The following is a 12,422-nucleotide window of genomic DNA, read 5'->3' as shown; positions in this document are numbered from 1 at the left end:
GGAATGTCACTCTGCCTGTTTCAGGACTTAACAATGGGCTGTAAGTAGTAAGGAAATTTAATTTTTTCGTCTTGGTTTCCCTTATCAGATATGGATAGCAAGTGTTGAAAGTGCAACAGTAAGTGGCATTACTTAAAACAAAGCCTTGAGAGGCAATCCTTAAGGGAGGAATCATTAGCTTCATCAACTGAGATAGCACCAAGGTAAGCCCCTCCACTCAGACTTTTTGCGCCAGCGCAGGCACAGGGAGAAACTGCGGGCGGCCCAGGAGGCGGGGCAAACGTCACTTCCCCTGGCCTCTGCCGGGTCCTCCCGCGCTATGACCGCCTGCCCGGAGCCTCCCCCGCGGCGCCCCGGAATCGGGATAGGAGTAGTGATAACTAGCAGCGGGCATCCTGGTTGTGTCCTCCTGGGCAAGAGGAAAGGGTCAGCTGGAGCCGGCAGTTTTCAACTGCCTGGGGGCCATCTGGAGTTCGGGTGAGCAGTCGCAGGGATCCCCTTAGAAAATCCCAAGGTGCAGCGGGAGAATGAACTCGCTCCTTGCGTGCGTCCGTGCGTCTTTGCGTGTGCGCTGACGCTGCGTCATCTCGCGCGTTTCTCTGCGCCTTCCCTGGGCGGATAAGCCCCGCCCACCCCAGGTGCGCGCTGGGAATGGGTCCTGAGCTGGGGAAGGCTGGGAGGGTGCTGCCTTCGGTGTGAGTCCCGCCGGTGTTGTCCCTTTCGGCAGGCGTCCGCTTGGTCACGGGCTGGTGTGTGTGCTGTTCTAGTGCATGCACTTAAGGGACGCCTAGTGGGTCTTTCTAAACCTCGAGCAGTCTAGTTTTGCCAGTGAAGGCATTTGCACGGTTTGGCTGTGCTTTAAACTTCCAGGCAGGAACGATCTCTTTCCTGCCTCAGCAGATTTATTTGCACCCTGACCAAGCAGATGGGGTACTCGAACTCTGTGGGACTCAGTGTCTTCATCTTTACAGTCAGAAAGTTGGAACAAAGTACTCTTTAATGTCCCTCTCTGCTTTGGCATTCTGTGGTGTGAAGATAGATCCAACCAACAAAGGAAGTTGGGCAGTTAAGGGTCAGATCTACCCAAGGGTGTAGAAAGCCAGTAGTTGTGCTGAAAGGTGGGTTCTGAAGTGAGAACCGGCTTAAAGTCAACAGCGGATAAACAGCATCTAAAGCGTTCAGAGCCAGAGCTTGTTTTTCCATTAGTGTCAAAGTTCGAAACATGCATAAAAGTAGAGCACATAGCTGGTGAGTCCTCGTTTACCTGTTACTCAGAGCTTGTTCGTGTTTCATCTCTGTGGCTCCCTCTCCTCGGACACACACATCCCTTCTTTTCTGCACTCTTCTAAAGGAAAACTCAGACATTTATTATACCACCCCAAATCCTTCAGTATGTATCTGTAATAGGCTTTTTAAGAGATGTAAACGTGTTTTCCCACCTTAACAGAATACTATTTTAACACATTAAGATAATCCTTTAATAACCTGTGATACTCAGTCTATACCGTTTTTCCCCAATTTTCTTGAAAATGTCTTTTTATTGTTTTGTACCAATCGAGATCAAAGGAAGAAGACTTATTACATGTACTTTGGCATTGATAAATTTCTTAAGTCTCCATATCCAACAGTAATCTGCCCCCCACCCTTCCTTTTCCATGCTATGTTGAAAATTTGGGTAATACGGAGAATTTCATACATTCTGACTATATGCTACTAAACTACCTATTTGTTGTAAACTGCTGGTTAGAAGTAGAGGCTTGATCCTAGTTCCCTTTAATCAGACTTTGTCTTTTATGAAACATGGAATTCTTATCTCATAGCATATGGAATTTTTGAAATGGTCTTCAGGATTTTAAAAGGCGACAATAAATCATTTTCATGTAAGATAAGCCATCAGTTAATAACTAATAAAATTTCACACACACTGTATTGAGCTTTGTCAATTGTTGGTAAGCATTAGGTCACAAACAAAGCACTAATTAGAATATATAATTACTGGAACAATGGCTAAAGATAGATTAATAATAACACAATAAAGTATTAGAATCTTTACTCAGCCAATGGTAATAGCCAGAATTGAACTTTAATGAGCTTTTTACTAAGTGCTAGATATTATGCTAAGCTCTTCACATGTATGCTTTCTCTCATCTTCATATGACTGGTACACTGGGCTAAGTTTGATGGGAAACAAATAGGAAATGCTTTATTTTCTCTGACCATTGTCTTTAAACATGATTTGTCTTTCTCTTCTCTGGTGCTCTAAGACATTTCCTGCAAATTCGATTGTCTTCCTGTCACTTGATTGTAAAAATAAATCGCCCTTCAGTCAGTTACGATCCACTTCCAAGCATTTGTCTCTCCCAAGTAGTGGGGAAAAGGAGAAAGGAGGTGGGCCTCCTCCTCTTCTCACTGTTTCTGGTTTCCTTTCTTCTCCAGGCTGTTGGGGAGGGAGGGAGGGGGCCAGACTTTTTACATGACTAATGCTGCTGTGATCTACCCATGGGTACTCTCTGGGTACAGTATTCATAGAGGTGCTCTCTTTCTCAGTATATATTTGTGGGTTGTTTGGAAGTCCTATAAGGATGTCTATACTGCACAGTTCTCTGACATAGGTGACCGATTTAACTCTTGCTTAGCACACTGTCTTGCATTTTCTTTATGTTGGGGTCCCCAGTAGTCTCTTGTAGCATCTGTTGGGCCCAGAGGAAATTCACAGTGGAAAATAATGCCTTCGCTGTCACTCTTTTTCCTTGCTCATTCCTCATGGGCTTCTCTAGCCAGTCTTCTCCTTTCCAGATTCTTAAAGTGGGATGAAACCTCAGCCTCTGTCTTCACATGCAACCCTAAACACCAAGGAACACATTTTAGACTTACCCAGACCTCTTACCTTTCTACCGCCTCTAATCTGATGCACAACATTTGAGTTTCCACAGTTCTACATGTCCTTAGCAGGGGAGTAACACACCAGTATCTCCTTGAAAGTCACACCCAATCTCTGTGACCAGTTTTCTTGGAGTACCTCTCACTTGGCCTTGGGGCAGAGTTGTCCCCTCATCAGGAGGAAGGGGAACATTGCTACTATGCTTGAAAATTCGTAACTTTCCTCCTTCCCCCAAATCTCCTATCCTTCTTATTATGTAGCCTGGGTGGGGTGAGGTCAAAAAACTACTCAGGCCTTTGGATACCTTTGAGTTTAGATGGCATTTGTTTGCTCTTTTGCCATACTCTTTAGAATTTAAAGGTGCTTATTGCCTATTGTCCTCAATTTTGAGGCTTTATCAAAAATTCTGAGACTGCAAAAAAAAAGACATCATCCACGTCTTGATACACTTAAAACAACTCGGTGAGAGAGTGGCATTATCTCTTTATTTGTGCAAGGTAGAAAGTAATGGACTTTGGAATCAAACCTAGGTCTAGCTGACTCCAAAGCCTGTGCTTTTTTCTTTCTTTTTTAAAGATTTTATTTATTTGCCAGAGAGAGAGAGGGAGCACAAGCAGGGGGAGCTGCAGGCAGAGGGGGAAGCAAGCACCCCACTGAGCAAGGACCCTGATGATGTGGGACTCGATCCCAGGATCCTGGTATCATGACCTGAGCCTAAGGCAAATGCTTAACTGATTGAGCTACCCAGGGATCCCAGCCTGTGCTCTTAACTGATACACTAAACTGTTTCCTGATTGCATACAGCTTCCAGGCATGTGAAGTAGTGCTGAATTGGCTAAAGGGTCATTAATTATTTTGCTCAATATGAAGTCCTTTTTGTCTTCAGATAACTTCAAGATTCCTTATACTTCAGATGAAGAGAATGTAAAAGACAGGGTTGTTGATTATTTTAAACATAAGCCAATTACAGTTCTTTTTGCTTTAAACTAGAAATTCCTAGCTAAGGTTCATGGCAGAAAAATAAGTCACATAAACAGAATTGAATACAGCGCCGTGCTTCTGTTTTCTAGTGAAACGTGGGAAGAATGTGCTCAGAGGGAAACCTGGGAAGAAGCAGCTCTTCACCTGAAAAATGTTCGCTTTGCCTCAGTTGTGAATACCTTTATTGAGAAAGAAAATTACCATTATGTGACCGTACTAATGAAAGGAGAGGTGGATATGACTCATGACCCAGAACCAAAGAACGCAGAGCCTGAAAAAAATGAAAGTAAGAGAATTATATATAATCATGCATCATCTTAGAAAAGCGTATCATCTGGGTATTACAATATTATTGCCATGGGAAGAGAATTAGAGTCTCTTCGTATAGAAATGTAAATATACTTAAATCCTGAGAACATAAGGACACAGCAGGAAAGAGAATGGACTCCCTGGCCAAACTACTTGACTTGCATCCTGGTTTTTCCACTTAGAAATTTGCAACCTTAGGCAAGTTATTTAAAGTCTCTGGGCTTCTTTGCTCCTCTGTGATGAGAGTAACCACCTCAGATGGGTTGTAATAAAGATAAGGTTAAAATGAATTAATATGCGTAAGGAACCAAGGGAACACCCTAAGAACTCAGTAAATCTTAGTTTTATTGTTAGTGTTTGATTTTACTTCAAACTGATTTTAAGGAAAAGATGTAAGGTGCCATTGTCAGTGTTCTCCCCTGTAGAAGGGTGTAAATTTCCTTGTACAGGGAGGGACTAACTGGACAAAACAGTTCTCCTCCGTGTTGGGTCAAGTGCTCTGAAAGCTGTATGTAACAAGTGGTATTATTTACTGTGTGCTAGGCATTGTTTTGAGGGCTTTGCCTGTATCACGTCTCTTCAAATTTCATAAAACTCCATGACAAAGAGTAAAATATAAAATTCAAACATCACATATATTATTTGCCATATGAAACCTGACCCCAGTGGTCTTGTGTCCTGAACCTACCCTGTAAACATTTAATTGATTCTCTAATATGGAAGAATCTTTTCATTCAATAATTAGTTCCTGGGTACTGTGTGCCCATTCCTGTTTTAGGCACAGAAAGTGCAGTGGTGGGCGAAACAAAGTCCATTTCCTCTCAGGCTTGACATTTTATTGAGCGGGAGGGATAGCAACAAATTGACAGGTATGTTACCATGTAATTATAAGGAATAAGGATAAAAATAAAACCGTGGAAGGATAGGGACACCTGGGTGCTGCCTCAGATAGGGTGATCAGGAAGGGCTCTGCGAAGGGGGATATATGCAGAGGCCTGGAGGAAGTGATCTTTCCAGAATGAATAAATCATCCCTGAAGTGTTCTGCAGATTGAATTGATTGAATGAACAGAAGGGTATGTTCCCCCCAAATGTCTGTTGAGTCATATACAATTTTTTTAAATAAAACAGATAACTACATGAAATCATCTAAAGTGAACTAGCAAAGTCTGACTTTGACTTGAAATCATCCAAAGTGAACTTACTATACTCTAACACCAAATGTGTGGCTTTTCTCCTCACTCCAAATAATTCTCCAGACATCAGTTGGGTGTCTTACAATTCAGTCGAATTCTTAACAGTGTCTGGAGTTAGTCTCAGAGCCCCAAAGTTAAGGAGCTCCGTCCCACAACAGTGCCCCACCCCCAAATACCAGTAGCACGTCCTGGCCTCCTGTATTTCTGACTGCCTGGCTATCCATCGGGCTTCCCACCACCTCTTCCTCAGGTTGAGTAATTTGCTCAAATGACCTGCTGAACTCAGGAAAACATTTTGCTTACATTACCAGTTTATGACAAAGGAAACAACTCGGGAATAGCCAAATGGAAGAGAGGCACTGGGCCAGGTAGGTGTGGAGAGGGAGGCAGAGCTTCCATCCTCTCAAGGAGCATGACACCCCCCTGGCACCTTGATGTGTTCATCAACTTGGAAGCTCTCTGAATTCTGTTGTGTAGAGTTTTCATGGAGGCTCCTATGTAATGGGACTATTGCACATTATTATTTTTGCAGTTGACTAAATCATTGTCTGCTGGTGATGAACTCAATCTCCAGCTCCTCTCCTCTCACCTTAGGTGGGATGTGGGTGCCTGGGAAGTCTTTCTGGTCACCAGCCCCCATCCGGAAGCTCTCTAGGGGCCTCCAGCAACCCGTCAGCTTATTAGCATAAACTGAAGTATGGTTGAAAGGGGTTTATTATGGGTAACAAAAGTTGTCCCTCTCATCCCTATCACTTAGGAAATGACAAAGATTTCAGGAACTCTGTGCCAGGAAACAGGGAGGAAGGCCAGATATATATTAATCACATCACAGTAACATACATAGAAATACCCCAAAAGTATCCAGAAGTCTTCGGTTGGCCTAGGGTAACAACGAAAATCATTCATGCCTTAAGAGAGGAAAGCAGGACACTTTTAAGTGAGAAATACCAGTTTCCCAGGGGGAGCTCTACAGGTTCTGCTCTCACACCCTAATTATCCTGGATAAGTTGAGGATGAGGAGAGTCCAGGACAGTAACAGTGGGAACAAAACTCAATAGTCTTGATATCCTGAAGCTGTGGGGAGGAGCAGTTGATTACTTGGCTTTTTAACATCAAGCTGAAGTGTAAATATGCAAAATTTCCACTGGAACACTTTTTGCAGGACTCCGTTTCCTACAAAGCAGAGTATATTTCATATAACTGAAGCAGAATATATTTCATGTAACTGAATTTTAAAAAATTCGTTTGAGGCGTCATTTATTCAGGTAATAAATAAGCGCAGATTATTGTTGTCTTAAAACAGAACCCTAAACTTGGAAGGAATGACCATTTCCTTATTTTTATCTCTGCTACAGGCAAAAAAAAACCTGAGACAAGATGAGACAAAACAATGGAATAGTTCAGTTTTGCATTCTTAGTGTCCTTGGTAAGAAGCAGACAGGAAAAGTGTTAATTTGTAGAGAAAGCCTGGGGAGAAAACAAGGGAGTGACTGGCTATCGCATCAGCTCTGACCTGTCACCAGCCAGCTGCCTGTGTCTCACAGGCCCCCATTCCTCCTGGCGTCTGCAGGGTTTTGCAGGGATTTGTAGAGATTTGTGGAGCTGAGCGCCCCCCCCCCTCCCAGGTGCAGAGTGCTGGCTGGCCTCTATTTCTAGTTAACTTCCCCTGATGTTCAGAAGGCATCTCAGGTTCAATTCAAGTGTTCAGCTTCAAATCATACTTAATGTTTTCCCTTTACTGAACTGTGAATACATAAAGAGCAGAATTTGGGCTCATTCACCTTTGCCTGGCTCCTATTCAGAGTACTTTCAGAATATGTTAAAGGAAGAAGGGAGGGAGGGAATGAGGTTCTCAAATCTGGTATCTAGACTGGCCTACTTTTTAACAACTTCTAAAACACTATTCTACTTTATGAAGTTCTATATAAGGGTTTTTGTTACTCTACTATTGTATGTATTGTTTTTCTCCTCCTAGAATATGGTAGGATTGGTTCCTTTTTACATGCTTTGTGATTTTTTTTTCTTCATTTCTGTAACTTTTTTTATTTTTATTTTTTTTAAAGATTTTATTATTTATTTGACAGAAAGAGATCACAAATAGGCAGAGAGGCAGGCAGAGAGAGAGAGGAGGAAGCAGGCTCCCTGCTGAGCAGAGAGCCCGATGCAGGACTCGATCCCAGGACCCTGAGATCATGACCTGAGCCGAAGGCAGTGGCTTAACCCACTGAGCCACCCAGGCACCCTGTAACTTTTTTTTAATTTAGTATGTCTCCTTTCATTTGGTTGACCCTCTCACATGCTAATAAGCTGAAATCAAACAGTATGATTTTATAAGGCCCAAGTTTACTAGCACCAAGTCAGATTTGACCAGAAGAAAATCATTCGACTCTGTCCCTCAATAACAATATAACGGACATTATTTTCACTGTTTTGCCAGTTGAGAGCCCTTGCTGATGGCCAGCTGCACCATAGCCAAGGTGCAGTGGCTCAGTGATGGTGGTTTTATTTATAGTATAAATATGCAGTCTCTCTCCCATGCTCACTAGATCCTGGATCTGGATCACCCACTTCCGGTTGCAGGTTAGGACATCTTTCCTCCTGCAGCCAGTTATACTTAGGAGGACCAGCCAGATGCTTCATGTTCCCCAAGACAGGATAAACTTTACAGACAGCTCTCTTGAGGCTCTGGTAATTCAGCAGCTGTCCTGACATTGTTCGGTGACACCTGTCTGTCTCTCTCTCCCTTGTTCCTTCCTTCCCTATTTCTTTTAGTCTGTGCTCACAGGGGCTGATCACTCCTTCCTGAACTTGTTCTAACTTCACGGATTCTCGATCCCCTGCCTTCTCAGAGCCAAAGTACATGCCTGTATTTTATAGGGAGAAAAATACTTAGTGGAAGTAACTACATTTAATTAAACATAAGTATATGCATGTGATCATGAGGAAATGTAGTTTGAACATGGAGTGTACATCTGAATATAATCTCTATATATTCACCTTTTAGGAGCATCTGTCCTTCCATGTTATTTACAACTAAAGATGTAATTTATTTGAGAGAGAGAGTGCACTTTCATGTGAGCAGGTGGGGGAACAGAATGGGAAGGAGAGAGAGGGAAAGAATCTTCAGGAGATGCCATACTGAGCTCAGGGAGTCCATTCTGGGGGCTTGATCGCACAACCCTGAGATCATGACCTGAGCCCAAACCAAGAGTCGGTTGCTCAGCCCTGCCACCAAGGCGCCCCTTATGTTATTGACATTTGAATCATCAAAGAAGGGGTGCCTGGGTGGTGCAGTCAGTTAAGCAGCCAACTCAGTTTGGGCTCAGGTCCTGATCTCAGGTGATGAGATGGAGCCCCCCGTCCGGCTCTGTGCTCAGCGTTGGAGTCAGCTTCAGATTCTCTCTCGACCCCTCCCACCTATGTTCTCTCTCTCTCTCTCTCTCTAAAATTAAATAAATAAATAAAAATAAAAAAGAAATCATCGAAGAAAATACTGTTCTCTAGAATGGTTTTCTAGAATTTCATGGATTTCACAACTGGTAGATGCTGTGAAATCTTTCCTCTTTCAACGATTTTTTAAAAATCTGCCCTGTCCATACTGTCTTTCTATCTAAAGTATACCACAACACAGAGAATACTTCTTATTCTCTGCATGGCTCCCATTACCTTTTAGAAAGATGGAGCATAGCTTAGAAATGTTGTAATTCTCCTTATTCTATATGTAACTGGTTTATTTTAATGTAATGTTGTAACCTGTCATATATAAAGTTCTGTGCATTTTGTTTAGCCAAATATTTAAGCAAAAATTGAATGGTCCTCAATCTGGGTTTTACCATAACAGGGTCCTTATAAACTTGGCTTCATGTTGAAATAACAGCATGTTTTAAATGATCACCATTATGTTAAGATGATTCTAAATGCAAATTATGTTGGTACAGCAGAGCTAATGCATAGCATCACTATAATTAGTAGCATGCTATTATTAGTAGCAAGCCATTTTTAAATTTAATTAATTTTTTCTAAAGATAGGTTAACTTGCCAAATTAAATATTGTTTCCATCCAGCTAAATTAATTGATTTGGTATCTTTCTTTTCTAGGTTGGGAGTGGGTTCCCTGGGAAAAATTTCCTCCACTGGACCAGCTTTTCTGGGCACTGCGCTGTTTAAAGGAACAGGGCTACAATCCATTTAAAGAAGATTTGGATCATTTGGTTGGATACAAAGGACATCATCTTCAGGGGTACAAGAAGATAACCTGATTTATATTTAAAAGACAAGATAAGGTCCTGTTAGAGAGTGAAAAGTATCAGCATTTCACAACAACTCCATTTTGTCTAAGAAGTTCCATATGATTGTCAATTTATTTGATCTCTCTTAATACATCCATCACCCTTTCAGCCAGTACTTGTGAAATATTTTCTGGCATTATGTCATGAAGTGCACTGCAGACTCAGTGTGATTAAATGGTGGTATTGCGGAAATTCTGCTTTCTGTATTTTTCTGTGATATTTACTGTGCAGTTTTTTGATACCAGCTTGCATGGAATGGAGGGCAGTAGAATTTGCCTTAGTGTTTCCATTCAAATAGAGATCCTCGTTCAGATGCTGACACAGTATGCCTGCTGCAGAATTTACCCTGTTTGATTTTCCTCTTCTGCTTTATTTAAAACACGTTTTTTGGTACTGTATTGTGACAGTCCTTGCAACTGCAGCAACAGGATAGGTCTTTAGGGTCTATTTCCCAAGGTTCTGATTCAGAACCTACCTCAAGAGAAGTGAGACTAACTGCCCCAGATATTATCCCGTCATTAACAGGCCATGTAATTTTGGGTTTCTCACATAATCTCTGTGGGATCTAACTTCCTTATATGTAAAAAGAAGATAAGACTAAGGCAGTGGTTCTCAAGATGTGGTCTGGGGAGGTCTGTGAGACCCTTTCAAGGGCCTTCAAGGTCAAACCTGCTTTCATAATACTAGGACATTATTTGCCTTTTCCACTGACATTCTTTAATGAGTGTACAGAGGAGCTATCCAGATGCTGAGGGGCAATGATACTGTAACAGACTGAATGCAAGAAGAAACCAGGCTAGCCTTATGGATTAAACTCTTCCATAGGTTTATCTCAAATATAGTTGATTGGGAATTCATTGATTCTTTTTTTGAAATTTATTTTTTATTTATTTATTTTTTAAGATTTTATTTATTTATTTGACAGACAGAGATCACAAGTAGGCAGAGAGGCAGGCAGAGAGAGAGAAAGAGAGAGAGGGAAGCAGGCTTCCTGCGGAGCAGGGAGTCCAATGCGGGGCTCAATCCCAGGACCCTGAGATCATGACCTGAGCCGAAGGCAGAAGCCCAAACCACTGAGCCACCCAGGCACCCCTTTTTTTGAAATTTAAATTCAATTAACATATAATGTGTTATTGGTTTCAGATGTAGAGGTCAGTGGTTCATCAGTCCTATATAACACCCAGTGCTCATTACATCACGTGCCCCCCCTTAATGTCCATCACCCAGTTACCCCATCACTCCACACTCCTCCCCTCCAGCAATCCTTAGTTTGTTTCCTGTGATTAAGAGTCTCTTATGGTTTGTCTTCCTTTTTGATTTTATCTTATTTTTTTTCCTCTTTTTCCCGTGATCCTGTTTTGTTTCTTAAATTCCACGTATCAGCGAGATCTTATGATAATTATCTTTCTCTTATTGTCTTATTTCCCTTAGCATAATACCCTCTAGTTCCATCCATGTCATTGCAAATGGGAAGATTTCTTTCTCTTTTTTTGATGGCAGAGTAGTATTCCATTCTCCTTATCCATTCTGCTGTTGATGGACATCTGGGCTCCTTCCATAGTTTGGCTGTTGTAGGGAATTCATTGATTCTTTACACTAGTACTTATTACCAAGTAGAATGTTATAGCTTCAGAGACTTACCACAAACCTGTAGAGTTTTTCCACATCAGCTACTTTAAATTTTTAATAGACTCATTTGGAGCTCGTGAGGTTATTTTAAATTCACCCAATTAGACATAACGGTTTATCTCGATGGAAATTAAAACTAACCTGGGCTCTTATTTATAGGAATAGGTGAAATGATAAGTTTCATATTAGAGGGGGATTGTATTTACCTCAGCACCTAATATGCCCAGCTGGCATCCCATAATCACTCAGTAAATATTTCTCTAAATAAGCAGATGAATGGAGGAGGATTTAGAATTCTTATGTAAGAGGTTAATTCTCAGATGGTTTGAGAATTGCCTTTAATGGAAAAAAACTAATGCTGACCACTAGCAGTATTCTCTTAAGATTAAATGTCAGCTGGAGTTCCTGAGGTACACCTCACCCTGCTAGGATGGTGGGGAACCTGAAATATCTCTTCTTCTATTTGCTAGATCGAGCCCTGAGTGTCCTGTATCCCCAGATAAGCAAGTGCAGTATTCTAGCAGAAGCATTCCCAGTAGAGCATGATGTGAATTCAGCCTCCCTTAGCTCCACCTGGAAGAGACAGTTCCCTGGTAGCTTGACTGCTAGCTTTCCAAATAAGGCAAACACTTTCAGATGAAATATTCTCTTTGGGGCAGTAAGTATCATACTACCTGGGGACTGTGGAGAAGGAAAGCTCAGGGAGTCATCTGCACGGGAGAACACAAAGTCTTCTTCCAACATAAAATCAATCACATATCAATGCTGCCTTCTAAAAAAATAATAATTAGACTATTTATGTTGTATTGAATTTGAGCCCATCACACTTAATCTCAAATTCCCATTTTAGATTTTTTCCCATTTTTATGTTTAAAGAGTTTAAGTATTTGGTTTTTTACATACTAATATTGTTCATTGTTCAGGATAAATATCATTAAACACCTATCACAGTACTTGGCACACCTCTCCGGTTGGCTAACTAACTGACTGAGGTAAAACACACATGACAAAATTTACCCTCTGACTTATTTTTGACAGCATACCTGTCAAAGTATTCTCTTTTGAAAAGAGAGACTTTTCAAAAACTTGAATCTAATGGTCATTTGGCTTGTTTCCAATTGAGGCTGTTACAAATAAA

At 41.4% G+C, this 12,422-nt stretch overlaps 1 protein-coding gene across 1 annotated transcript; it reads left to right on the top strand.

Annotated features, from left to right (window-relative positions):
- Positions 1-213: 213 nt before the first annotated feature.
- NUDT15 (nudix hydrolase 15) lies at positions 214-9,847 on the top strand. Its single transcript, XM_059377451.1, has 3 exons — positions 214-477; positions 3,952-4,148; positions 9,465-9,847. The coding sequence occupies exons 1-3, from the start codon at positions 320-322 to the stop codon at positions 9,623-9,625; spliced, it is 516 nt and encodes a 171-aa protein (XP_059233434.1). The 5' UTR covers positions 214-319; the 3' UTR covers positions 9,626-9,847.
- Positions 9,848-12,422: the final 2,575 nt, after the last annotated feature.

Source organism: Mustela nigripes, chromosome 15, assembly GCF_022355385.1.
Source record: "Mustela nigripes isolate SB6536 chromosome 15, MUSNIG.SB6536, whole genome shotgun sequence".
Taxonomy (NCBI): Eukaryota; Metazoa; Chordata; class Mammalia; order Carnivora; family Mustelidae; genus Mustela; species Mustela nigripes.
This window is presented reverse-complemented; position numbering and strand designations above follow the sequence as displayed.